General features: G+C 41.9%; 2 protein-coding genes across 3 annotated transcripts in view; both read left to right on the top strand.

The window, feature by feature from the left end:
• FNDC7 (fibronectin type III domain containing 7) overlaps positions 1-15,342 on the top strand; it is a 30,116-nt gene extending 14,774 nt beyond the window's left edge. The window contains exons 9-12 of the mRNA XM_027096279.1: positions 1,263-1,517; positions 3,110-3,370; positions 6,733-6,762; positions 10,415-15,342. Of these exons, the coding sequence (XP_026952080.1) occupies positions 1,263-1,517; positions 3,110-3,370; positions 6,733-6,762; positions 10,415-10,446 (578 nt within the window). The 3' untranslated portion in view covers positions 10,447-15,342. The remainder of the gene's footprint in view (positions 1-1,262; positions 1,518-3,109; positions 3,371-6,732; positions 6,763-10,414) is intronic.
• Positions 15,343-15,449: 107 nt separating this feature from the next.
• STXBP3 (syntaxin binding protein 3) overlaps positions 15,450-24,071 on the top strand; it is a 54,542-nt gene continuing 45,920 nt past the window's right edge. For both annotated transcript variants that reach the window (XM_027096281.1, XM_027096282.1), the window contains exon 1: positions 15,450-15,581. In XM_027096281.1, the coding sequence (XP_026952082.1) occupies positions 15,533-15,581 (49 nt within the window). In that variant the 5' untranslated portion in view covers positions 15,450-15,532. The remainder of the gene's footprint in view (positions 15,582-24,071) is intronic.

Here is a 24,071-nt window from a genome sequence, read left to right on the forward strand (position 1 = left end):
TGGGGTCCTTAGGAATTGTTTTAGGACATGAACTTTCTTATTTGATTTACCCTAAGTGTGATAGAAATACCTTAAACTCAGAGAGGCCTTTCAAAGAGCCCCAGTCTTAGAAAACTTTCACACAGGTTCTGTAAAAGTATCATCTGAAGGCTCTAATATATTCAAATACCAACATCAAAGGAGGAATACATTGACTCTGCAAAAACATTTATTTGAATTCGTATTCCCCCATGACACAATCTACCAAAACAACTAACAAGTGACCAAATGAGCTAGTTTATTATTTATTTCTTTGGTTCCGCCCTTTCAAATCTTTCTCTAAAAACTGATTTCTGAGTTTCAGTTTCCTAATTGCTAGAAGGGGATAATGGCTTTATCGGGTGGCTGTGAATATTACGTTATCTATGCTGCAGAGCACTTAGAGTGCCTGATGCACAGTAAGAGCATGATAAACGAAAGCTGTTATTGCTTCATAGCATTGTGTGTGAATGAAATTTAGCAAATTAAAGCCTTTGAACATTATTTTCTCTTATATACAATGATAGATGGCACTTTAGACTAGATAAGTTGAAACGTAAAGGGCAGCATAACAGAGACAATGCCAAATACGCAGGAAGATTCCAGATATTCTATATCCTGTATAACGGATCTTTGAAAAGTTGAGAATTGGTTGTGGTAGTCTTAGGTGGCTAAGAATATTCTGAGCTTTTATATCAACTATGTACTATGAAATGCATGAGAAAGGCAAAATACATTTCATTGCAAACGTTAAGATATATTGGGAGAAAAGGTGAATGCAACCATTGCTTTAAAATTTGCAATTGGAATTGTTAAAGTTGGAGAACAACAAAGGGTTTCTTTCTTATTCTGAAAAAAATTGGGGAGAATCTCACACTACCCATAGCCAGTTATTGCACTGCATTCTTGGGGAAATCACCTGCTGTATACAGTGATGTTAAATAACGTATCAGAGGGAATGAGATTTCACTTAACAAGAGAAAAATTTTTAAGTTTTTTTAAATTTATCTTTTTATTGAAGTATAGTTGAGGTACAATGTTATAGAAGTTACAATATAGTGATTCACAATTTTTAAAGGTTATATTCCATTTACAGTTATTAAGGACGTTTTGATTAACAGTTGAAGGTTTGAGAAATTTAGGATATTGAATGAAACACAGGCAAAATACCATACTTGGTTAGTTTTCACAAATAACCCTCACTGGAAATAAATCCCCAATTTTTTTCTCTTTCCTCATTTAAGTGCCGTGCTGCCCAGCCAGTCTGACAGTAACTCAGGTCACACAATCGGTAATCAACGTGAGCTGGACTGTTGGGACCGGCGCCCAAACCTATGTGACAGCTCTGGAGTCACACACTGGACAGTCTAAGTGTCACACCCGTCAAAACCACTGCCTCCTGGGATGCATCACATGCGGCATCAATTACACAGTGGCATTAAAAGCAATTAGTGCCACTGGGTTGACTGCGGACTGTGGCTACCAAAGTTATTCCTCGAGTAAGTGAATTCTAACCTCTAGCTCTAGAGTATCAACAAGGACTTTGACTATTATAGATCCAGACATAGCCTTTCCATCTCATTTTAAAAGATGCTGCATCTCCACCAAGCTTGCATGGTAAGTTCAGATTACTTTCTAAAATGTTTACAGTTTTCCTCTTGACTTAGGACCTTAAAGGTTCAGAGGCTTCTGTTAGTAGTTGGTGAATTAACTCCCCTGGTAACAAGGTTCAGGTGTACTTTTTCTGAAAGAAGGATAGGTTTTTATATGACCCAGCTACCTGCAGCACAGAGTAACTCAGTCTGGCAGAGTTTTCAGAAAGGATTTAGATCACACATTCTAGTTGGTTTGAATTTTTCTTTCTTCTTCTTCTTATGCTACTACCTCACTCTTCTAAACCACTCCAGCTTCTTCTATGGTTTCTTATTTCAACAGGTTAACAGAGCACAGTATTGCATCTTGTTCTTCACAAAGACCAAGCCACTAGGAAATAGTGGGAGAAGTAGGGAGTGGTACAGGGTTAGCAAATAAGATTTCTCTGGTGTGATTCTAGTCCATGGAAGTGGCTGCTTGGAGAACTGTTTCGAAAAAATCTTCTAAGGATGCTTCTCAGGCTTAATGGGAGAGAGTACGATGACCAGTTAGCTGTATCTGCCCCGAGGCATGGGGTGGGAGAGTTGAAATATAATCTTGGCATCCCAAAGGTAGTAGAGTGAATCTTTAACTAGGAGCTTAAAGACCTGGCTTCTTAAGCTGCACCGCGTTATCTTATTCTCTGATTCCATTTCCTCATTGGTAAGAGAAATAGGAATGATCATGATATGAAAGCACTTAAAATGTGCTACACATACATAAGCTGGATTATCATTCCTTTTGGCCTATTAGCTTTCATTAGGTTTGCTGCCTAATTTTTCACCTTGATATCCAGTTCTGGAAATATGGCCCATTGCTTACCTTCACACCTAAAAAACCTTTTTTTTTTTTTTTAAAGAATAAATCAAAGACGTCTATCTGTAACTGAATTTTTTATTATTATACAATAGCATTTTTATTTTAGTTACTGAGGAATCCACCATTTGACACCTCATATATGGCCTGCTCAAGGTACTCAGGAAAAGAGAAAGGAAAAGTACCCAGTCAGCTAGCATGCATGGAGAGTGGACCAGCGACAGGTGTCATGCTACTCAGCTCAGCAAAATAGGTCTTTTCAGTTAATGCTGAATGCACTGAATTATATTTAAATTGAATCCCACTAAAATCGTATGAAAATAGGGCATTATGAGAGATCTTGACAAGAATTCTGTGCATTTGACTCATAAAGTTTGAGTCATATACAATACATATCTACCAAGCGTGGACTTTTGGCCTCACCATTATTCTCTATTAAAAACTCATGCCCCACCTCACCCTCACACATGGATTTCTAATCATGTGACCCACCACAGAAGGAACTTGAATACTTCCTCAAATCTTGCTCTAATCATTTATTATGGAGTAGGCTACTTAGGTTGTTTCCCCATAATAACAAAGGCCAGGTTTGTGGTGATGGTGGAAGACTGATGTGTTTGTTTTTGTTTGTTTTATCCTTCAGGTTCCTGCTGCCCTTTGGGGGTGAAATTATATAGGCTGGTCCCTAATGGTATCCGGATCTACTGGCAGGCCTCCAGGGGCTCTGCCAATTACAGCACTGACCTCTATGGTTCCAAAGGCATTTTCACGTGTGCCCCAAGCGCTGGTCTCAGTTTCTGTGATATCACCGAGATACCCTGCGGGGATGTATATACCGTGATGGTCTCCCCCGTTGCTGAGACAGGACTGAAGCTTACTTTCTGTCCAAAAAAAATATATTCAGGTAGGACAAATTATGACCCTTTATTTAAAACTAGCCCTCAACTCAATCTGTGAATTAAGACTCAGAACAATCACACTTATTTGCTATGTAGGAAGGTCAAAGAGGGCATGACATTGTGTACCTCCTGCAGGCAGATTCTGGCTACTGGGGACCCCAAGCTTCTTTGGAATTGTGATGCTTTATTATTACTTGATTTGGAGACACTCCTCTCATCCCTCTCTCTCTTTTCTCCTTCAGAAAAAGGACCAGATGCTTGCTGCTTGAACAGTAAAGCAGATTTAAAATGATTTTCTGCTTTGAGATTTGGGGATAGGTTTGTAACATAGCATTAGAGATCATGACAAACAACCTGAATGTTTGAAGTAAGAGACTTGAACCTTTATTTGCACAGATTCAGACTTATGACTGAGGGAGAGTTGGAGGATCAGAAAAAAACAAATTTATAAATCATAAGCTAGGTTTGGAAATATGAGTGGGCAGACAGTCTGTGATCACAAAACACATGAATGTCAGCCACTGCCATCTCACCAGAGCTGGCAGAAAAACATTAGCAATTCTCCTGTTCTGTATTCCAACACGTTCTGCTACCTTGCCCAGGGCATAGTCATATAGTTTTCATATATTTCTAAAATAAAATAAAATGAAGAGATGATGAAGCCCTAGAACTTTGCAGGTGAACACAAGAAGAGGAATAAATATTGGCTCAGAAACTTTACTAATAACCAGAATCTAAAATTTCCAATTATGGGTTGGTGACAAGAAGGTTCAATATGGCTCCTGGTGATGGAATGAGGCCAGGTCCTCTTCAGGGGGTGTTCTTGCTGTCCTTGGTTGTCATGCTCTGATTCCTTGCTTTTTCATTATCTTGTCCAGAGGACAAGCTGGCCCAAAGCATGGCCCTATGGGAAGGGCCAGGAATAGGTTGTTGGGCTGAGGATGACCTCTTAGGAAGAAGAGCCTACAGGTCAACAACAATACTTCACTATACTTGCATAATGTTTTGAAATTTATCAAGCGTTTTCATATTCAATATTTCACTGAATGCTCAAAATAACTCTATGAGGTAGGTTCAACAGATTTTATTATCTCCAATATATAAATGAACAAACTGAGACTCAGAGGCTCCCAAATCTCTGCCTACAACCCTTCTCTTCTTCTAACCCCTAAATCCATATGCAAATGTGTTATATCTACTTAGAGATAAGACCCAGGCATTTCAACTCCTCAAGGCTAAAAGGAATTTCTGATCTTCTGCAGTTTTTGATCTTCTGTCATCCTTGTTTCAAGTACTCAAGCTGAAAACCCAGGAGTCAGCTTCCCTCTCCCTCACCCTCCATGTTTTAGTAGTCTCCCAGCCCTGTCCTGTTCACTCCATGATGGTTTCTAAATCCAACTTCTTCTCTTCATTCTTATAGCTACTTCAGTATTTCAGGGTCTTATTACCTCTCCCCTATGCTACTACACCAGTCCTGTCCTCCTGCCCTCTTGCCAGTCTTCATACTATTGCTAGAGTTGTCATTCTAGGACACTGACCCAACTATCTTTCTTTCATGCCTCAAAATCCTCGGAAATTTTCTATTGCCCCATAGAATAAAATTCAATCCTCTGAGCATGGCATTTAAGGTCCCTTACAATCTGTCCCCCATCTGTCTTTCTATACCTGCACTATCCAATAGAAATTTAATGCAAGTGTGAAAAATTTAAATTTTCTAGTAGCCATGTTAAAAAGGTAAAAAGAAATAGGTGCAATTAATTTAATAGTATATTTTAGTTAATTTTAATCCAAAATATTCTACTTTTCAACATGGAATCAATATAAAAATTTTATATATTTTTTCTATACTAAGTCTTCAAAATCTTGTGTGCATTTATTTAATACAGCACATCTCAGTTCAGAGTAGCCACATTTGGAATGCTCATAGCTACATGTGGTAAGTGGCTACTGTATTGGACAGTACAATTCTAGGTTCATTCTGCAACATCTCTCCTGAGAAGACTCCATTCTCTAGTCACATGGAACAATTCACACACATCTGCCCTTGGCACACACACATACCATGGCACATCATGTTTCTGAGGTAATGCAGCACTCCTCTCTTTGCCTGGATTTCCACCCCACCTCAACCAAGGGAACTCCACCAGCCCAAACTCTCCCTCCTCTCTGAAGTCTTCTCCAGTTCTCATAGTCTGAGTTTGTTTCCCTCCTTTATGACTCCACCTCACTTTTATCTTCACCACACCATATTACTGTGAGTTGAATGTGTGTTATTTCTGCTAAATGGTAATCTCTTGGACTCTCAGTACTTTGCATGTAACTGTTGCCCAATACATTTTAAATTTAAAAAAGAATGAATAAAAGAGCGTATGTGTTTGTCTATGATTATACAGCCAGTAAGTGAGTGATGGAAGTCTGTTCTTTCTCCTACTTCATACTCACAATTCAACCCTTAGAGAGTCATTCCTCTGATAGTTTGTTAGTTGGAACTCTAATACCTTTGGTGGGGTGTTATCTCAAGCCTGTAGCCATTTCACTTTAGTAAGGGTTGGCTGTCTAGACTCAAGTTAAGGAATCTACCTTTGTTCTGTCTCCCTAGTAAAAACCATGCATCTGGGGGAAGGTTTTTGGTTTCGTTTTTTGGGTGTGTGTGTTTTTTTCTCCAATATCAATGATGCCTTAATCCTGTAATTAGGATGATACTGTAAATGATAATAATGACTAATATTTATTGAGTGCTGTGTGCCAGACACTATTCTAAGGGCTTTACATGTATTAACTCAGTTGACCCTTATAACAACCCTATGAGGTTATTTTTTTAAATTAATTTATTTATTTGGCTGCATTGGGTCTTCGCTGCTGTGTGTGGGCTTTCTCTAGTTGCGGCGAGCAGGGGCTACTCTTTGTTGCGGTGCGCAGGCTTCTCATTACGGTGGCTTCTCTTGTTGCGGAGCGTGGGCTTTAGGTGCACCAGCTTCAGTAGTTGTGGCTTGTGGGCTCTAGAGCACAGGCTCAGTAGTTATGGTGCACGGGCTTAGTTGCTCCGCGGCATGTGGGATCTTCCCGGACCAGCGCTCGAACCCGTGTCCCCTGCACTGGCAGGCGGATTCTTAACCACTGCGCCACCAGGGAAGTCCGAGGCTGGCATTCTTATTCTTACCACTTAACAGATAAACTGAGGCACAGAAAAGTCAAGTAACTTGTCCAAGTTCATACTGTTAGCACGTATCTCCTTCTCTTATCCCCTAAACTGATTCTTACTCATTCTTTGGTTCACTTTCCTATTATTCTTTCTTAAATTATATCTTCACCATCTCAAATACATCAATAAATATATTTTAAATGCTTGTGTTTTTATTTATTACAGTAACCTGTTCTGGAAGTACACTTGGAATGGGTAAGTCATTTTTCTTATGGATACTTTAGAAAGGAATTTTTTTGTTGCTCTTTAAGGGGACTTAAGTCAGGATCAAAGCTGACTCTTCAGGGACTTCCCTAGTGGCTCAGTGGGTAAGACTCTGCACTCCCTATGCAGGGAACTCAGGTTTGATCCCTGGTGGGGGAACTAGATCCTGTGTGCATGCCGCAATGAAGTCCTCATGCCGCAACAAAGATTCTGTGTGCCGCAACTAAGACCTGGTGTAGCCAAAATAAATAAAAATAAATTTAAAACAACAACAACAACAAAGGCTCATGCAGCCCTTAATTTTAAAAAGAAAGCTGACTTCAATTAGAAAGGCAAATGCTTTCTTTCTGTGATGCGAGGGGTCCTTGCTCCCCTCTCCCATAACATTTTCTCCCCTATTAGATTGTCTCCCCTCAGATTCCACCAGTGGAGATGAACTCCTTTGGATTCTGAAATTTTTTCAGTCTTCCAGGGTCCCACAGGAAAATGTAAATATGTTTCAGAGAGGCAGCCGCTTCATCCCTCACTTCAGAGAGTGGTTTCCAACCCTGCTATACACTGAGTCACTTTGAGAGCTTAAGAGTAATTGATGCCTAGAAAATCTGATTTAATTGGTTTGGGGTAAAGTCTGGGCATCAGGGTTTCTAAAAGCTCTTTGGGTGATTCTGAAGTGTAGCCAAAGCTGAGAACTGCTGCTTTAGAGCAGACCTTCTCAAACCTTATTGTACATCTGAATCACCTGGGGCCTTGTTAAAACCAGATTCTGATTTGGTAGGTGTAGGAAAGATCTGAGACTGCACTACCAACAAGGTCCGGGTGATGCTGGTGATGCCAATACTGCTGGTCTGACCTCACTTTTTTTTTTTTTAATTAATTTTTGGCTGCGTTGGGTCTTCCTTGCTGCACACGAGCTTTCTCTAGCTGTGGTGAGCGGGGGCTACTCTTCGTTGCGGTGCACGGGCTTCTCATTGTGGTGGCTTCTCTTGTTGCAGAACACAGACTCTAGGCGCCCGGGCTTCAGTAGCTGTGGCACGTGGGCTCAGTAGTTGTGGCTCACGGGCTCTAGAGTACAGGCTCAGTAGTTGTGGCACACAGGCTTAATTGCTCTGCGGCACGTGGGATCTTCCCAGACCAGGGCTCAAACCCGGGTCCCCTGCATTGGCAGGTGGATTCTTAACCACTGCGCCACCAGGGAAGTCCCTAACCTCACTTTTAGTAGTCAGCTGTTGGAATCTGTTAACAGCCTGCAGAGAGCTAGGATGTCTGCTTCCAGTTTGCATGGGTGGACATGGCCAGCAGAGGAAAAGGGGTGCTGAAAGGGTAGCTGGAGTAAAGATAACCCTCACTGCCACTCAGGTGTGCTCATGGCTGATCCTGTCTAGGCTATTCGGGGTGCCCCACAGAGGCTACACTTGGCTGGGGCCACGGAGATGACCACACAGAGCTGTGTGTGCTGACCCAGTAAGTAGCATGTACTGCTTCACGAGGGATCTTCTAGGAGGCCTGCTTGATTTGGGGTCGTGGGAAAACCCCCAGGGAATATTATCAACCCCAAAGTACAGACGGGACATGTGAACACACATACACATACACACAATCAGACATGGCTGACATCAGAGAGTGTGAGTGGAAATGAAGCCTTCCTACCAGTAAAGCCCACCAGACAGCCTCCCAGCCTGGGCCAGCTCCCCTCCGAAACTTCCTTCCACTGGTAGGACACATGCTTCTCTGTGCTGCCTGTTCTCTATTTCCTCTCCCAGTCTACTACTTCTCTGAGCACAGCAGGACTCATGCTTTCTAATTCTTGCCCCACCTGCAGGTCTGAAATAAGAATAATCCCTATTAATTTTTAAAGAGTTTCTGTTTCCAGTGACTACAGGGAAACAGACCTGGCTTATTAAAAACAAACTGTGTTAGCATACGGTTTTTGTTTTTCTCTTTTTGATTTCACTTTGTTATACAGCAGAAACTAACACAACACTGTAAAGCAATTATACTCCAATAAAGGTGTTAAAAAAAAAACTGTGAGGAAAGTTCTAAATTATAAAAAATTACTTTAAAAAACTCCCAAAGTACTAATGACCATAAGCCCCTGGTCTTCAGTGAAATGTACATGGGCCTGGGTCTGCATTCTTGGAAACTATTTCCAGTATTATGGCCATTTTAAATTAGTGTTTCCCCTGAGCCATAGAGGGGTAGTAGAAGTGTCTTGGGGGCCCCTAAGAGGTGAGGAGTGGTGTATTGTATTCTGGTCTTCCCTAAGATTTTGTTTTGTCGTTGTTGTTGTTGGCCACGCCATGCTGCATGCGGGATATTAGTTCCCCAACCAGGTATCGAACCCGTGCCCCCTGCATTGGGAGCACAGAGTCCTAACCACTGGACTGCCAGGGAAATCCCTTACCTAAGATTTTGTTAGAGAAAGAGTCGCAATACTTTTTTTTTTTTAAATGCTTGAAAACCATCACTCTTAGACCTTGCTATTCATCAGCATCACCAGAACGCTTGTTCAAAACGTACAATCTTAGGCCCCACCCAGATTTACTAAATCCCCAGATGATTCATATGCATGTTCAAGTTTGAGGATCACTGCTTAGACAGTAGTGTTCAAACTCTGGTGTGCATCAGAATCTCTTGGAGAGCTAATAAAGGACGTAGAGAACCAGGCCTGCTGACGTGGGTAAGACCTGGGCCTTCGTGTTTCTGTCAGGTTCCCAGGTGATTCTGACTCTCCAAGTTTGAGAAGCCCTGCTCTAGGTCACTACTGTCCCCTTCCTCTGTCCCTCTGGGCTGGCCCTGATCGTTGCTTCTCCCTTCCTTAGCAATTTCAGTCTTAAACCTGAAGAGATCTGACCCTCTCTTTAAGGAGATCCTTGTAGAAATCCTGCAAGACTCTCAAAAAATGAGTATATGGGGGCCTCTACATCATACAGAATTCATTGTATTAAGGGAGAGATTCTAAATTGCTTCCAATTTCAGCATTTCTCCTCTCTATACACAGGAGTAGTCAGATTAGGTCCCTGGCTGACATGGGGCCTCCAGATATGCTAAGAGAAGCCTTGGGAATCTTTTTGTCTAAGACTTTTGGTCTTGCTTTACTCTTGGATTATCCTAAAGCTTTTCAACAGCATGAATGGATTTTTTTTAAGAGACAGATCTGGATTCAAATCTGGCCACCATCCCTTACCCTGAGGCAACTTGCTTCAATTCTAAGTATAGGTTTCCTCATCTGAAAATTGGAAAAAACTCCTCATAAGATGTTATGAAGATTAAAGGAGATATACATTGTTAGTCACAATGACAGGCCCAAAGTAAGCTCAATTAATAAAAGGCCTGGGGGTGGAGAGGAAAGTTCTTTGTCCTGGGTCAGTAATCTGAGCTCAAAGAGACTCTTGGGGAGGATTCATTTCATCAAGCAGGAGAGAGAATACCCTGCTTAGTTAGAACCTGCTGGTGAGTTTCTTTTTGCCCTTTGAACAGTTCAGATTCTCTTAATTTTGTTTATTTGCTGTGAAGTGCTGCAAAAATAGCATTTCAAATTAAAATGGTAATCTTTACCTCAGAGACATTTAAGGGCTTTTTAATTTAAGAAAATGTCTGCAAATTTAATGCATTTCGTGGCTTCTTCCCTTCTTTGCCTTTTCAGTGATTTACAGAGGGAAGAGAAATGCGGTGTGACATAGTGAACCATGGATAAAAAAAGAGACTTGACTAGTGAGTAATTTAAATTGAAATGGTATGATTCAAAGGCAAAGTTTTTTTTTTTTGCTTTGCTTTAAAAAAATTCTTCCCATATCTTTTTCAGAGTTTCCTCAATTGTTAGTGTGATTAGAGATGGAAAAGATCTATTAGAATGCAAAATGCCTCTAGGATAGGACAAGCCCTTTTGGCCTTTAGAGAACCACTCTAGCTCCGTTTCCTGCAGGAAGGTGTGACCTCACCTGCACAGGAGTTCAAGATCGGCTGCGGAGAGAACTCAGTAGAGAAATGAATCCAGAAAGTCCTCTGGAAGGCTGCCAGAGTGAGCCAGCACACTGGGAAAGTCCTGGAAATGTGAAAGTTCTGCTTAGCAGAAATTCTTTATTTCACATTCAGACATACTATGGACTTCAGCACACCCACTTCATAAGCATTTCATCGACCCCAGCACTTGCCGTGTGGCCCTCTAGCCATTCAAGGGTTGGACACGTCCACCCTCAGAGAAGTCGAAATCAAGCCACCACACATAGACAGCGCTCACCCAAGACGAGCCTCCACCAGGACTTTGGCCAAAGTTGGATAGCAGCAGCTGCCAGGGCCACCTGTAGTAACAAACACCCTCAGCTCAAGTTAGGAGGAAGCTGAGCCACTTGCAGCCTTCACCAAGCCAAAGCATCGTGTGATGAGACCTGTGTGTCTGGGAAAGCAGAGCTGTTGGCCTGTTGCTGGAAGGACTGTGGTCATGTTTTTGAATGAGCAAAGATTTCATATGGAGGGACAGCCAGGACCAGAGCCTCAAATGGTGGCAGAGTGACATAGGGAAGGACCATCAGTCTTGCTGGCTGTAGCCCCTGCTTACACTCTAACTGCTTTTTTTTTTAATCTTTGGAGAGAAAAGGCAATGATATATAATATAAATCTGTTGTACCTAAAATAATTTTGTCCTTCAAGTGCCAGTAACCTTAGTAAAAGATAGTGCGAGTAGGACTTGTGTAATACACACGTAACTAAAGTGTTTACTCCCCAGAAGCATAGCTGTGGAACTAAGAACGTCTGTTGTTAGGAACAGCCATAAAACTCTGCCCAGAGGGAACTGGAGTGTGGAATTAGCCTTGAGGTACACTAGGAGGGAGCAGCAAACTTCCTTTTCTATGTCTGCTTTCCCTTTCTGTGTAAGACTGATGAGAGATACTCCCCAGAGCAACTGCACTTGAAAAGGACATAGACGAAGACACGGATCCCGAAAAATGGAATTTGCTGTATCAGAGAGCACACACAGAGGAGGGCCAAGTTTTAGTTCACTTTTGTTCCTAAATACCAGTGTCTGAACCGGAGTCAGGCTAGGTGTATCGACATCAATTGGGGAACCCATTACTTAATATAGATTTCCGGGTACCACCCATGGAATTTCTAACCCAGCAGGTTTGGGACCAGGCCTGGGAATGTATATTTTTAACAAACTCACCAAGTGATTCTGACATGCAGCCGGGTTTGGGAACCTTAAAAGGCTTGCCTTGGTGAGTTCTTCCTTGAAGCAACATTTCAATGATGGGAAGCTGAGACGTGTTAAAAGATAAACTGAGGCATATTAAAAATTTTAAGAGTTTATTTGAGCAGAAATTGATTCAAATTCAGCAGCACCAAAACAGAAATGGTTAGGAGCGCCCCACTGACAGGTGCTGGGGGCGGGTGTTGGTGGTGATGGGGCTTTTATTGAGAAGAGGCAGAAGCAAAGCAAGGATATTATTTGATTAGCTCTAAAGCTATGGCCAATAGCTATATAGCTATAGTGGTTGCCTTATTTGGGAAACCCTAGTTGGCTGTTTGTGATTGGTTGTCCTTAGATTTTGATTTCTTAACCTCGAGACCCTTACAGACTTAGGTTTTTGTTTGCTTAGGAAGGCCGCTAAGGTATGAGAACGACCTCAGTCTAATGGCCTCCTTGTTTAATTAACTTAACAGAAGATAGAGGGCTGTGGCATGTGAGGAAAGATTGGTGAGTAGATCTGGAGGGTTCAGAGTGGGTCCATGCCCTGTGAGGTCAACCATGAACTGAGGCAGCGTTCTGGGCTGTGGTTCAGAGCCCATGTGAGACTGCGTGCTGAGCCCGGTTGCTGGCAGGGTGTGCCCTCTGAAAAGAGTTGTGTCCATGGCTGACTGGAACAGCCAAAGAGCCGAGGGCAAAGGCCAAATGGAAGGCCAGGATCCCTGGTTCTAGGACACTAGGGGGCTGGGACCAGTACACTCATACCCTATAAATACCAGAACACAGAAAATGAAATGGCCTGTCTACTTAGCTAGGCATCTAAGTCTGGGGTGCTTTGGTCAGAATTCTGCAGAAGACAATGTTGTCCCCACTGAGTGAACATAAAATCAAAACATGGACGTAGCACATACTACATGCTTCTAAGTGCTTTTCGCATACTCATTTCGTTCTCATAAAAACCCTGTGAGCTAGATAATAATATTATTCCTTTCTACATTTAACAAAAATGAGACCCAGAAAGGTCAAGGAATTCATCCATGTTCTCACAGCTAACCAGTTGAAACACAAATTATCAGGGGGCCATTGATCAGACCTGCTAGTCCATGATATTTTTACGGAAAATATTTCTCTGGGTTATCATGATTAAGTGATAAATTATTAGAGGAGAAGACCTGGGAATAAGATGGTGAGAGAGTGAACTGCCCTAACTCAAGAGATTTTACATTCAGCCCTCAATCATTGTAGCAGTTTATCAGCTCTACAAATTATGCAAAGCAGACTTTTCATCTCTGACAAGCATTGGTGGATTTTACCTTCCATTCTGCTGTGTCGTGTTCAGGGAATTCAAATTCCTGTTCAATCTGTTCAGGCAAACCAACTAAAGGAGACTAGAGAGACAGCTCAGGGAGGTTATGTGAAACTAGGGGAGCAAGTGAGCTTAGGCAATGTGGTACAATGGAAAGGGCAATGGTTTTGGAGCCATCTTGAGGTCTTACGTGATTTAACTTCTCTGAATCTGTTTTCACATCTGTAAAATGGCAATAAAGATTATCATCTTGTTGGGTTGTTGTGAAGTTTGAGATATTATACTCTATTCAACAAATAAATGCAATGACACTGGAGTGTTTCAAGTCACACTACTAATTAAAGGCAAAGCCAGGGTTTGTGGACCCATGTCTATATGCTGCTAACACCCAACATTTGCTCCGCTATTTCACACTGCCACCTTGGAATCTGGCCTTCAGGGGCATGAGTCACAGCTATACCCCATGTGACCCAAGTCAAACTTCCAACCCAGAAAGGCCTATGTTATCCCATGGCACCTGGTCATTCTCCTCAAGGGTAGAGGATGCAGGCACTTCCACCCACATCACTCTTCTGTCTTGGTTTGACCCTCTAGGGCAAAGAGCTCCATTTTAGAAGGGTGAGTCTGTACCTTGTCTTTTTCTTATCCCTGGGGCCTCAACCTGGGTATACTAAGTAGAATCTGATTTAAAACTGAAAAGGGAGAGGAATGTAATGTGTGCATTTGTTTAAAATTCTGACCACCTAAGTGCATTCAAAATACGTTTGAAACAGGCCAGAGCTCCAGCTTGGCCCATACAAGACTTGCATGGAAAAACCATTCATGCCATAGGTTTTGCTTGAACCCATTTTATGGCTGTTTTTATTCTTCATTCTCCTTCTCTCTCCTAAAAAGCTAAAAAGCAAAAATTGCCAGTTATCCCACAGACTGCCTTATTGCTTTCTGTGTAGCTCGAGCCTGATTTCTTGTTCCCACTGCACCACTAGCTGTGCATCCTTGGCAAGTTACTTAACTTCACTAAGCCTTAGGTTCCTTGTCTGTAAGGGTTGCTTTGAGGATCAATGAGATAATCCACTTAGCATGGTGCCTGGCATATAGTAAGCCCTCAGTAAATGTTAGCCATTGTTATTACTAGTAGTGACTAACCATTTGTGCTTCCCTATGTGACCAACTTGAACCATTGGTTCTTTGCAAATGGGTGTGGGAAAGTCTACTTTCCACCAGTATACGATGGTTATGTTACAGTTGGGGGGGGGCGGTTCTCAGCAACTAAACTCTTTTAATTCATGATTGACTACTTGTTTTTGTTTTTATCAAGCAGCTTGCGGCATCTTAGTTCCCGGACCAGGGATTGAACCCACTCCCTCAGCAGTGGAAGTGGGGAGTCCGGGAATGGACCGGCCGGGAATTCCCCTATGATTGCTTTGATTTCAAGTCTCAAAAGAACCATCTCAGGAAATAGATCTCTGCCTAAACTTTCTAAGTCTGAGCTCCAATCACCTCCTTTGTGAATCAGCAATAATTCCCTTCTTTTAAATCCTAAAACATTGATAGCCCCTCCCACATAAATTTATGTTTGTTGAATAATTATTATTTTATTGGTTCATTTATGTATATTGTCACCATTAAGGCATTCGCTACTTCAACCAGTTTTTGACTACCTTCGGCACGCCAGGAATTGAGCTAATTAGATTTTAAATTCTTCATTAGTGGGTCTCCTTTTTTTGACTTTCCTGAAAGTCCTGCAGAGTTCTGGTCACAGTGGACGGCACCTCATAGTTCTATACAATGATTATGTCCTTGAAAAGTGAATAAAATAAACTTTTTGGAGGCTAAATTTTCTAATCGGTAGCTGACTGAGTGAAGAGTCTATTACAAACCGCTTCGCAAAGAACTCTTTTGTAAAGCGAAGGATCCCTTCCTTTTTCATGAATCGTATGTGTGAATTCGGGATTTCTTAAGATGGTATTAGCTCACAACCCGTCGGTACGCTTTCGCTTTCTGACGTCCCAGGACGTCGAAATTCGGTTGACAGCCTCCCGCTAGAGGGCGCGCAACTGCCCACGGAGATTCCACCCGCACTGCGCAGCCTCAGTCCAGGGGTGGGCGGGAATCCCCTTACGGACGCCCGTGACGTCACCGGAGGGCGCGGCCCGTGGGTGTGGGCGGGGCCTTCCCCTCAGCGACGGGCGGGGCCCGGCCGAACCCCCTCTAACAGCTGAAGTGGGTTGCGAGTGGGAGGCGGCGGCTGGTCCTCAGCGGTGTTTGGGAAGATGGCGCCTCCGGTGACGGACCGGGGGCTGAAGAGCATCGTGTGGCAGAGTGAGTGCGGTGGGACAGGGGCTGAGAGAGGGAAGGCCAGGAGGCCGCGGCGCCGGGCCCTGCTTTCCTGCCCCAGACCAGCAGTCTCTTGGGGAGCCGCCACGGGCACTCGTTGCTTTGGCTCCCACGTCCATGTTAGCACTTCTTCCTTCTTTCCTTCCCAGCCCTCGTTCTGGCAGCACCAACGATGGGCGGGGTGCGGGAGGACGCGGCCTTCTCGCAGGCGTCCGGCACCCTCTGGGCTGGCTTGGCCGGGCTCTGGCCCCGAAACCCCGCCCTGCGTGAGCGGCCCTGGGCCCGGCTTTTCCGCCCGCGGCCCCTGCGCGGTTCCTCGCTTGCGCTGCCTCCGGGGCCCCACCAGTCGGCGATGTCTCTCCACCCAAGACAGTCTGAGCGCTGTTTCTCTATCCCACCCCTCCCCTTCTCCCCACGCTTGAGTTTTCCAAGATTGCTTACTCTGCTTATTCGTCTTAGTATCAGCGAGAATTTTACTAACCGTACTTTACAATGCTTGTCCTTTAAAAACACAAAAAGAAAACCTCACTGTTAAACAAACCCTTCTTCCCTTCTAGAAGAACCCACTTTCTAAAGAGTTCTTGAGAAGGGACCATCGGCATGATTAAATCTCGGGGCCAATCTGCACCTTCACCTCTTCCTTTCCACTCTCGGAGCCACTCCCTTCTGCTAGGACTGTATTATAATACTTACTGGTTACTGATATTTTGCCATTGTGCTGTATCATCTACGACTTTAATAAATATCACTCCACACCTAGGTCTGCCAGCTTAGCGAAGGAATGAAACCGCCAAGAACCAAACAGGAAGAACCATCATTGTTTGGCATTGCTGGGCTCAAAGTAATTATGGTCTAGTAGTGGAAAGGGGTAACATCTAATTAGTATTTCTGGCTCCAGCTTGTTGAGCAAGGAACAGAAATAGTGACTGAGTTAACAAAATTATGGGAGTCACAGAGTTCCTGTGTAAAATTAAAACTCCAAATCGGTAACTGGCATACTGCTTAACATACTAAAAACAAGGGTATAAATAGAAGGGGAAAAAAGTTATGAAGATTTTTTTAATTGGATAATTATAAGGTTAGCATTTTGTTTTTCAGAATTTACATGGGTCCCTTTTAAGGTTTGGTAATATTTTAAAATCACAGTGGCATTTAAATACATTTATTTGAAAATGGATAATGAATTGTGTTGTATAATTTCCAAGATGGTGCTTAACATCAGCATTTATCAGAAAAAAAAGGTTAATGATAGTAACCTCGGTATTGATAGCATGGAAACTAGGCAAGAGGGAGCGTTTACAGGTAACAAAATTTCCGTCTTGTGCTGTTAACTTGAGGTAGCACCAGGATACCTACATGGAGCGTAAGATAAAGAAGAGGGGACACTGAATGGAAGGAAGTGTTATACAGATTAAAAAAAATAGTTCTTCGAATTTTTGTGGAAATAGGAACATAACTTAAAGATAAGATGATATTCATTCAGCACTTAGTTTAATTAAAGTAGAGAGAGAAAGAGAAGCGGGAGCCTCTGAGTTCTGTTAGCAAAAGGTGAGAAAGTCTGAAAGAAATGATGGAGGAATCTCCTCAGGGAGAATCATATATTTGGGAAAAGGTTTTGCTAGGTTGAAGGTAGTATAGTTAGGTCAGGTTAGAAAGATAAATAACTTAACCTTCAATTTACCTGTAAAGTAGGGAGAAAGGAACTAATATTTTTTGAACATAACTCTGTGCCAGGCACTATTCTTTACAAATATCAAAACAATAAGAATTATTATCTCTTTAACAGATGTTAAAGCTGATACACCTATTATCATAGCTGCATAATTCTTAATAGACAAAAAGTCAAAAACAACCCAAATGTCCATGGACTGGTGAATGGATAAATAACATGTGGTTATGTCCATACAATGGGATATTATTGGGCAATAAAAAAGAAGGAAGTACTGAAACATGCTACAGTATTTTTTTTTTTTTTTTTTTTTTTACGGTACGCGGGCCTCTCACTGTTGTGGCCTCTCCCGTTGCAGAGCACAGGCTCCGGACGCGCAGGCTCAGCAGCCATGACTCACGGGCCCAGCCGCTCCGCGGCATGTGGGATCTTCCCAGACCGGGGCATGAACCCATGTCCCCTGCATTGGCAGGCGGACTCTCAACCACTGCGCTACCACGGAAGCCTATGCTACAGTATTGATGATCCTTGGAAACATTATGCCAAATGAAAAGAAGCCAGTTGTAAAGAACCACATATTGTATGACTCCATTCACATTAAATGTCCAGAATAGGCAAATCTATAGAGATTAGTAGAAAATAGATTCGTGTTTTTTTTTTTTTTAATTTATTTTGGCTGCGTTGGGTGTTCATTGCTGTGTGTGGGCTTTCTCTAGTGGCAGTGAGCGGGGGCTACTCTTGGTTGCCGTGCGAGGGCTTCTTGTTGGAGTGGCTTCTCTTGTTGCGGAACACGGGCTCTAGGCGCACGGGCTTCAGTAGTTGTGGTGCGTGGGCTCAGCAGCCATGGCTCACGGGACCAGCCGCTCTGCGGCATGTGGGATCTTCCCGGACTGGGGCACGAACCCGCGTGCCCTGCATCGGCAAGCGGACTCTCAACCACTGCGCCACCAGGGAAGCCCGGCAGGAGGATTCTTAACCACTGCACCACCAGGGAAGCCCTCTTCTAGAGCTTTAAATTCCAAACAGGCCCTGGCAGAATGCAATGGATAATAATGCTTGTGAAAAGTAAACAGTGGGGAAAAGAAAACAGTAGATCAGTTTTGTAATTTTCCCCCATTATTCAATAAATATTATTGAATTCCTAGGGGAATACAGCAATAGGAGGCAGACAAGTTCCCAACCTTCTTGAATCTTGCATTCAAGTGTGGAATAATAGAAAATAAGTATATAAACAAAGAATAAACATGATTATTTCAGTCTGTGATATCTATATATAGAAAGGGACTGTTGTAGGTAGGTGGATCAGGAAAAGTTTCTCTGAGTAGGTGACATTTGAGCTGAGGCCTAAAACATGAGAAGGAATCAGCCTTTAGGGACCACATTAAAACCTCTTTTAAAAATTTAATATTTGAATGCAAAGGGCTACATTTATTTACAAAACTAATTCCCATACTTAAAATCAGTAAAAGTTTCTAGTGCTTGGTATTGCTCATTTGCCACTTTTTGCTACGGGGGGGAATGGTAATAAAAATATCACTGATAAAAGATTTTAAATAAAAATTTGATGAACTTTATTTGAAAAACACACAGCAAAACAATAGTAATTAAATCGACCATAAAGCAAGTTGAAGCCACCTACGACATTTTTTTCCTTATTCAGTATAGCCTATTTTCTTTCTTGTCTATAAACAATAGTCTAATGTCTGTAATTCACCTTGTATATTTTAGAGGAAATGTTAGAGAAAATGAACCTAGTAAAATTACAAATAAAAGTAATCAGAATGTATTTATCTGAGCCAATTCTTTGCACATTAAATCATAAGCTTTTTGGGTTTTTTTTTCACATTTTCCTTCTAGTTCTTATATAGCTTCAGATATATTTTTTATTATTTGTCATTTTGTGACTTCCTTTTTTTAAACAGTTAGCATTAACATAACTTTTTCCTCCTCCTTCGAAATCTTTGTAATTAACAATTTTAATCATTCTTTTTTTTTTTTTTTTTTGGTTCTGGTTCACGGGTCTTTTTCTGTTGTGGCCTCTCCCGTTGCGGAGCACACGCAGGCTCAGCGGCCATGGCTCATGGGCCTAGCCGCTCCGCAGCATATGGGATCTTCCCTGACCGGGGCACGAGCCCGTGGCCCCTGCATCTGCAGGCGGACTCTCAACCACGGCGCCACCAGGGAAGCCCTAATCATTCTTAAATACCTTGATGTGGCAAAAAAGTTTGATAACAGAAAAGACTGTAAAATAAAATTAATCTTCATCCCTACCCAGACCCCAGACTCCTTTGCCAGAGACAACCACTCAGGTTTCTTATAAATTCCTTGAGAACTTATTTATGCCAATATAGGCATGTATCAAATATATTTTTTTGTTTTTTGTTTTAATCAATTATCTTTGTTTTATGTCTTTTTTCATTCTGGTCACTTCTTTAAGTTTATCTTGTTGAGAAAAATTCTCTTCTTTTACTTTTTGGATATTTGCAGAGTCATGTATTCTTTTAAATCAGTATTTATTGACTACCCTGTGCCGCCCACTATTCTAGGTGCATACTCCTTGACCTCCTGGAGTTTACAGTTCAGTGGGAGGAGACAGGTACATAGGTACTAAGTGCTATATTAGCAGCATGAAGAAGTTTCATGGGAGAAGAGAACAAAAAGGAATTATTTCCTCTCTGCGAGTGGATCAGGGGAGACTCCAAATAGGAGGTAACAGTGAAAGGTGGTAGGATTTTGCCAGACAGGGAAATCTGAGCCAAGACCCAAAGATGTGAAAGTATGTGATTGTTTATGGAAGAGGGAATAATTCCTTTTGTCTGAGTACAGAGTATTTGTTGCAAGAAATAGGGGGATGAAGACTAAAAGGTAGGTTGGAGCTAAATTGTTCAGACATGCTGTAGCAGTGGTGAGCTACTAAAGCTGAAAGGTTTTTTTTCCTCCTTCTCAAACAGCAGTCATCAGCATTTTGGGGACTTACTAGAACAGTGCTGAAACGAAGTCATTTTCTTGTTCCTAAAGTTTTCATTAAGTATAATGCTAGTGTAAAGTGCACTAATGCTAAATGTGCAGATGGATACATTAAAAAAAAATTTTTTTTTATTGGGGTATAGTTGATTTACAATACTGTGTTAGTTTCAGGCGTACAGCAAAGTGAATCAGTTGTACATATATGTATATACACTCTTTTTTTTTAGATTCTTTTCCCATATAGGTCATTACAGAATATTGAGTAGAGTTCCCTGTGCTATACAGTAGGTCCTTATTAGTTAGTTATTAGTCCTTATTTAGCTTTGGCTGCATTGGATCTTCATTGCTGCGCATGGGGTTTCTCTAGTTGTGGCGAGTAGGGGCTACTCTTTGTTGTGGTGCGCGGGCTTCTCATTGTGGTGGCTTCTCTTGTGGAGCATAGGCTCTAGGTGCACAGGCTTCAGTAGTTGTGGCTCACGGGCTCTAGAGCACAGGCTCAGTAGTTGTGGCACATGGGCTTAGTTGCTCCACGGCATGTGGGATCTTCCTGGACCAGGGCTCGAACCCGTATCCCCTGCATTGGCAGGCAGATTCTTAACCATTGTGCCACCAGGGAAGTCCTAGATGGATAAATTTTTACTCATGTAACTACCACCTAGATTGAGGTATGGAATGCTTCCAAGCACCCCATAACTCTTCCAATGCCAAATTCCACCCTTTACCCCAGAGTAACTACTGTTCTGACTTACATTGCCATCAAGCAATTTTATAGCAGTGGCTTTTTACCTTTCCACCCTTATGTTTAAGAAAGGAACACTTCAGGCTGCTTGTTGGGTTTTTAAAAAATATTAATTTATTTGGCTCTGCCGGGTCTTGGTTGCGGCACTCGGGGTCTCTGTTGCCACATGCGGGATCTTTTTTAGTTGCGGCATGTGGGGTCTAGTTCCCTGACCAGGGATGGAACCCAGGCCCCCTGCATTGGGAGCATGGATTCTTAACCACTGGACCACAAGGGAAGTCCCCCTTCAGACTTTTAATTGTAAAGTATTTGCTTGAAGAATAAATATAGAATTTACTAAATTTCTACCTAGAAATAATTGCTTTAATATTTTCCTTTGTATATATTTAGGTGGTCTTATACTAGTCCTCAGTTTTCATATTGTTCATATTTCATAATTTTTTTTAAGATTTTTTTGATGTGGACCATTTTTTTTAAAGTCTTTATTGAATTTGTTACAATATTGCTTCTGTTTTATGTTTTTTGGTTTTTTGGCACGAGGCATGTGGGATCTTAGCTCCCCACTCAGGGATCGAACCCACACCCCCTGCATTGGAAGGCAAAGTTTTAACCACTGGACCGCCAGGGAAGTCCCATTTCATAAAATTTTAAAATAGTAAACCTTGAAAGCTCTAAGTGGTCTTTCCCATGAATGGGTCAATCTGTTTTTTGTTTTTTGTTCTTAATTTATTTATTTTTATTTTTGGCTGAGTTGGGTGTTCGTTGCTGTGCGCAGGCTTTCTCTAGTTGTGGTGAGCGGAGGCTACTCTTTTTTGCAGTGCTCAGGCTTCTTATTGCGGTGTCTTCTCTTGTTGCGGAGCATGGGCTCTAGGCGTGCGGGCTTCAGTAGTTGTGGCTCGCGTGGGGTCTAGAGTGCAGGCTCAGTAGTTGTGGTGCACTGGCTTAGTTGCTCTGTGGCATGTGGGATCTTCCCGGACCAGGGCTCAAACATGTGTCCCCTGCATTGGCAAGTGGATTCTTAACCACTGTGCTACCAGGGAAGCGCAGGTCAATCTGTTTTTATTCAACTAGTAATGAGTATTACTTTTACCTCTGCCCCAGGCCCCTGGGATTACCTATAAAGATTCTTACCTGTTCATTTCCTGTTTTCCAGACAAATCAGTTTTTCTTGCATATTTATCAGGTTTATTAGTTTCTCTGTGATTAAAGATAGTTGTACAAGTATACCTTGGCATTGCTGATGCTATACACTACTTTGTTAGTTCTTTTATTTTTCCTTTCAGTGTTTTCACATCCTCTTTGGTGTTACAGTTTTAAATACATTTCCTTTTATATATAGGAGAAACAGAAGGAGCAAAGATAGAGTAATTGGTATTAATAGGTGATTAATTGGGGACCATCTGGACTGGTGGAAGATTAATTTAGAGATTAGGTGGAGGCCAGTTGATGGAGGATGTTGAATAGTAAGAGTCTAGATTTTATTCTAGGTAGGTAACAGTGAGCATTTGAGAGAATTTTGAGGTGGGTATTGATATAACAGGGCTGTGCTTCAGGAAGATGACTCTGACAACAGTGTGAAAAATGGATTGGAAAAGGTAAAGGGGTTGGAGGTAGAAAGCAGGAAATCCAAACAGGAGATTATTGCAGTAGTTCAGTGAGAGATGATGAGAATCAAGGCAATGCTGGTGACAGCGGCAGTCACCAGAAAGAACAGTCAGTACAGCCTAATGATTAGAAAATGGAGGAAAGAGGAAATAGCTGATGACTATGACTAAGAAAATGACAATAGGGCTTCCCTGGTGGCGCAGTGGTTGAGAGTCCGCCTGCCGATGCAGGGGACACGGGTTCGTGCCCCGGTCCAGGAAGATCCCACGTGCTGCGGAGCGGCTGGGCCAGTGAGCCATGGCTGCTGAGCCTGCGCGTCCGGAGCCTGTGCTCCGCAACGGGAGAGGCCACAACAGTGAGAGGCCCGCGTACCGCAAAAAAAAAAAGAAAATGACAATAAAACTCATAGAAATGGAGAAGTCTAGAGCAGTTTTTAGGGCATTTAATCTTAATTTGAGTCACATAGGTGCTTAAACCTGTATTGTGTAATGGAAAGAAGTCCAAGGAGAGTTGAGGATTTGTGGAAAATTGAAGGATTCCTGGGGGTTGAGGGAAATAGGGAGAAGTTAGTCAAAGAGTACAAACATCCAGTTAGAAGATGAGTAAGTTCTGGGGATCTAATGCACAGCATTGTGATTATAGATAACAGTACTGTACTATATAATTGCAAGTTGCTAAGAGAGTAGATCTTAAACGTTCTCACCCCAAAAAAGAAATGGTAATTATGTGAGGTGATGGAGGTGTAAACTAACACTACAGAGGTAATTATATTGCAGTATATGTGTATCAGATCAACACATTGTATACCTTAAAGTTACAAAATGTTATGTGTTAATTATATCTCAATAAAGTTGGGGGAAAAATTAAAGGACAGATCTGTTAGAAGATACTTTGATGATGAGTATGGTCTCTGAGGAAGAGTATAGAGCAAGCAGAGCAAAAGTAAGAGAATTGACTCTTGGGATGTATCCATATTTAGGGTGCAAGAGAAATGGATTATAAGGTTAAATAATTCTCATTAATAATTAGAGGAAATACCTTTTTAGTTCTGTCATATTAGTTGATGTGATTTCCTTTGACTCCTCCAAACACATTTTACCTGTAACCACATCACTTTTCATGGATGCCCTAATCTCTGTCCACAAAACTAGTTATCTCTTTATCATTTTTGAGATGCTAACACTCACTGGCTTGGTATCCTCAGATTCTAAGGTATCCTCAGATTCTAGTTAGAAATAACGGCAAGCCACATATGTTACTTAAAGTTTTCTGATAGCCAAGTCAAAAAAAAAAAGGTAAAAAACATGAAATTTTTAAAATATATTTTGTTTAACTTGATCTATCCAAAATGTTATCATTGAAACATGTAAATAACATACAAAATGATATTTTAAATTTCTTTTTGTACCAAGTCTTTGAAATCTGGTGTGTATTTTATACTTGCAGGACATCCCAGTTCAGGCTAACCACATTTCAAGTGCTCAGTAACCACATG

The sequence above is a fragment of the Aethalodelphis obliquidens genome, unplaced genomic scaffold (assembly GCF_003676395.1).
Source record: "Aethalodelphis obliquidens isolate GAN/ISIS:26980383/991018 unplaced genomic scaffold, ASM367639v1 scaffold100, whole genome shotgun sequence".
NCBI classification, from domain to species: Eukaryota; Metazoa; Chordata; class Mammalia; order Artiodactyla; family Delphinidae; genus Aethalodelphis; species Aethalodelphis obliquidens.